Genomic DNA, 3,174 nt, shown 5'->3' with positions numbered 1-3,174 from the left:
TATTTCATAAGTCATTGATGTATTTTCTAAGTCCGACTTTTTTTATGCGGTCCCTATTCACCGCACAAAAAAAATTTAGGCGGTATATCGTACAAAGTTGTTTATTATATGTAAGAATTTATAAAATTTTCGAATATTTTTTTGTACGATTTCTTTTATGCGGTCCCTATCCACCGCACAAAAACAGGTTTTACTGTATCTTAGTAATTTTACGGTATTTTGATTTGATTTCTGGTGTCATTTCAAGGAAAAGCTACAGGGAAACATGCATGTCCTAAAAAGTTGCGCGGAAATAACTCAATTCCCCGTAATCACTAATAAACTTGAATGTCCCCTGAGAGGGGACATCCGAGTGATATGCTAGAATTACAATGTCCCCTGAGACGGGACAGCGGAGTGCAAGGGGTTAAACTTGGTTTATTTATGACCAATCTCCGTCCGTTGCGTTTCGTGGAAACGTTCACTCTCCTCGTCCGTGCATCCATCCTTTTCATTCTGGGATTTTCCATCCTCTTCTATACGCATTTTTAAGGGACGACATTTTCGTCCTCGCGACAGTGCGGTTAGAACAAGTCTAGCAGACAGTTCGGTTAGAACGATTCGATTAGAATAGTTCGGTTAGAACAGTTCGTCTAGAACAACCTCCATATTCGTTAAGAATTGTGAGGTCGATTACAGTTTTATTACAGTCGCGTAGCGACGTGAAAGGAATCGTGGCCATAGCACCGCCTCCATTATTAAAGACTTGTTATTTCACTGTTGTTGATTGTTATATATTAAATTGAGAGCAAAAAGGTCGAATGTTATTCCTTACTCCCGGTACATTGCCCTCAATTATTGGTGACCTCGACGTGATCACCGAACGTGTAGTGCGGTAGTGATCCGTCGTAGCATACAGCAGTAGTGCGGAACGATTTTTGGTGCGGTGCATAACATCATTATGGCTACACCATCTCACACCGGTGTCTCCGTGGATCGCGTGGCCGTCCGTATACCGGATTTTTACGCAGCGGATCCGGAGATGTGGTCCACCATCGCGGAACGCAATTTCGAGGCCGCAGGAATAACCACGGAGCACACCAGGTACGGATATATCCTCGGTGCGTTGCCGACGCAGTACTCGATGGAGGTGAGAGACATCATTATGAATCCACCTGCCGCCACGCCATACCAGAAGCTCAAGACGGAGCTGATCCGTCGGTTGAGCTCGTCATAGGAGCAGAAGACCCGGCGCCTCGTGGAGTCCGAGGAAATGGGCGATAGGAGACTATCGCAATTTCTACGCCACCTCTGAAACCTGGTCGGTACGACCGTATCGGACAGCGTGCTGAAGACCCTGTGGATAGGTCGGCTACCTGCGAGCCTGCAGCTGATTCTCGCCACGATGCGGGACGCAGAGTTAGATCGCATTGCGGAAGTGGCGGACGCCGTGTCCGAAACCTACCACGGCAGTGCGAAGATCGCGGTAGCTTCCACTTCCGTCGGAAATACATATGGGAGCGGTAGCGCTGACACCTCGATCCACGAGTGCATGAGTCAGCTGCGAGAAGAAATCGCGTCTCTCCGCAGAGAAATGAACCGACGAAGACCTTCGCGACGTGACGGAGATCGGAGAAGATCACCTCGACGTGCACGATCCGGTTCAGCTTCCCGACGACGTCTCGAGCTACGAGGGGGCAAGTGCTTCTATCATTGGAAGTTCGGCTCGCAGGCCCATAGCTGCACATCGCCATGCAACTGGCACTCGTCGGGAAACGCCACGGGCAGTCGTTAATGACGGCGGACGACGCTGCCCCGACGAATCGCCGTCTATTCGTAGTCGATTACGCGACGAAAACGCAATTTTTGGTCGACACAGGCGCCGACATCTGCGTAATCCCGAGAGCAATGGCTCGTGGTAATCGGGAAAAATCGCAGTATATGCTCTACGCGGCGAACGGGACGGAGATCCCTACGTACGGGACAGTTACAATAACGTTAGACCTCGGGCTATGCCGCGCGTTTACATGGCGTTTTGTGGTAGCCGAGGTAAGAAAACCCATAATCGGTGTGGACTTTTTGTACCATTATGGGTTACTGGTCGATGTGCGAAATCGTTGTCTGTTGAATCAGACGACGTCAATATCAGTGTCCGGTTGGACGACAAAGCAGGCCTCGTCGATACCGAGCATTAAAACCGCAGCATTATCACCGTCGCAGACCATACATTCAACCGTGCATTACATCCGCACGACACCGGGGCCGCCAGTGACCAGCAAACCCCGCCGACACACACCCGATCGGCTGAAGGCAGCGAAGAAGGAATTCGAGACTATGATGCAGCTAGGCATCGTTTGACCGTCAGAGAGCAGTTGGTCTTCTCCCTTGCACATGGTGCCGAAAAAGGGAGAGGACGAATGGAGACCCTATGGCGATTACAGGGGTCTCAACGCAAGGACGCTGCCCGACAGGTACCCGGTACGGCACATCGAGGATTTCGCGCAGGCACTCCATGGTAAGACGATATTCTCTACCATCGATTTAGTGCGCGCGTACAATCAGATCCCCGTCGCCGCGGAAGACGTGCACAAGACCGCGATAACGACACCGTTCGGGCTGTTTGAGTTCCTGTTCATGTCGTTCGGACTACGGAACACGGCACAGAGTTTTCAACGGTTCATCGATGAGGTGTTACACGGCTTGGATTTCTGCTACGCGTACATCGATAACATCCTCGTCGCCTCATCGTCCGAAGAGGAGCACCGACAGCACTTAGAGGAGCTGTTCAAGCGACTGAAACAATACGGCGTAGTAGTTAACCCGTAGAAATGCCACTTTGGAAAATCCGAGGTCAAGTTTTTAGGCTACCTCGTTAACGGCGAAGGTTCTCGGCCGTTGGAAGACAAGGTGGAGGCCATCGCGAGATACCCGCAGCCTACCACAGCGAAGCAGCCACGGCAATTCCTAGGTATGTTGAACTTTTACAGAAGGTTCATACCTAGGGCCGCACAGGTGCAGGCGCCCCTGAACGACCTGCTACACGATGGCGTCAAGGGTCGGGCGCCGGTCAACTGGACCCCCGAAGCAGCGGCGGCTTTTGAAGAGTGCAAGCGAGCATCCTAAGGCGGACGCGCCTCTGTCGCTGATATGCGACGCATCGGACTTCTTCTCGAAGAAGCTCAGCCCCACCGAGAA

The 3,174-nt window shown here is 51.4% G+C and overlaps 2 protein-coding genes across 2 annotated transcripts; both read left to right on the top strand.

Annotated features, from left to right (window-relative positions):
- The first annotated feature begins 940 nt into the window (after positions 1 to 940).
- LOC143430483 (uncharacterized) lies at positions 941 to 1,774 on the top strand. The gene is made up of 2 exons (XM_076906795.1): positions 941 to 1,209; positions 1,324 to 1,774. The coding sequence occupies exons 1-2, from the start codon at positions 941 to 943 to the stop codon at positions 1,772 to 1,774; spliced, it is 720 nt and encodes a 239-aa protein (XP_076762910.1).
- On the top strand, positions 1,774 to 2,337 carry LOC143430482 (uncharacterized). Its single transcript, XM_076906794.1, has one exon. The coding sequence runs from the start codon at positions 1,774 to 1,776 to the stop codon at positions 2,335 to 2,337; it is 564 nt and encodes a 187-aa protein (XP_076762909.1).
- The last annotated feature ends 837 nt before the right edge of the window (positions 2,338 to 3,174 follow it).

The sequence above is a fragment of the Xylocopa sonorina genome, chromosome 14 (assembly GCF_050948175.1).
Source record: "Xylocopa sonorina isolate GNS202 chromosome 14, iyXylSono1_principal, whole genome shotgun sequence".
NCBI lineage: Eukaryota > Metazoa > Arthropoda > Insecta > Hymenoptera > Apidae > Xylocopa > Xylocopa sonorina.
Note: the sequence above shows the minus strand (reverse complement) of the source record. Positions and strands in the feature narration are given on the sequence as shown.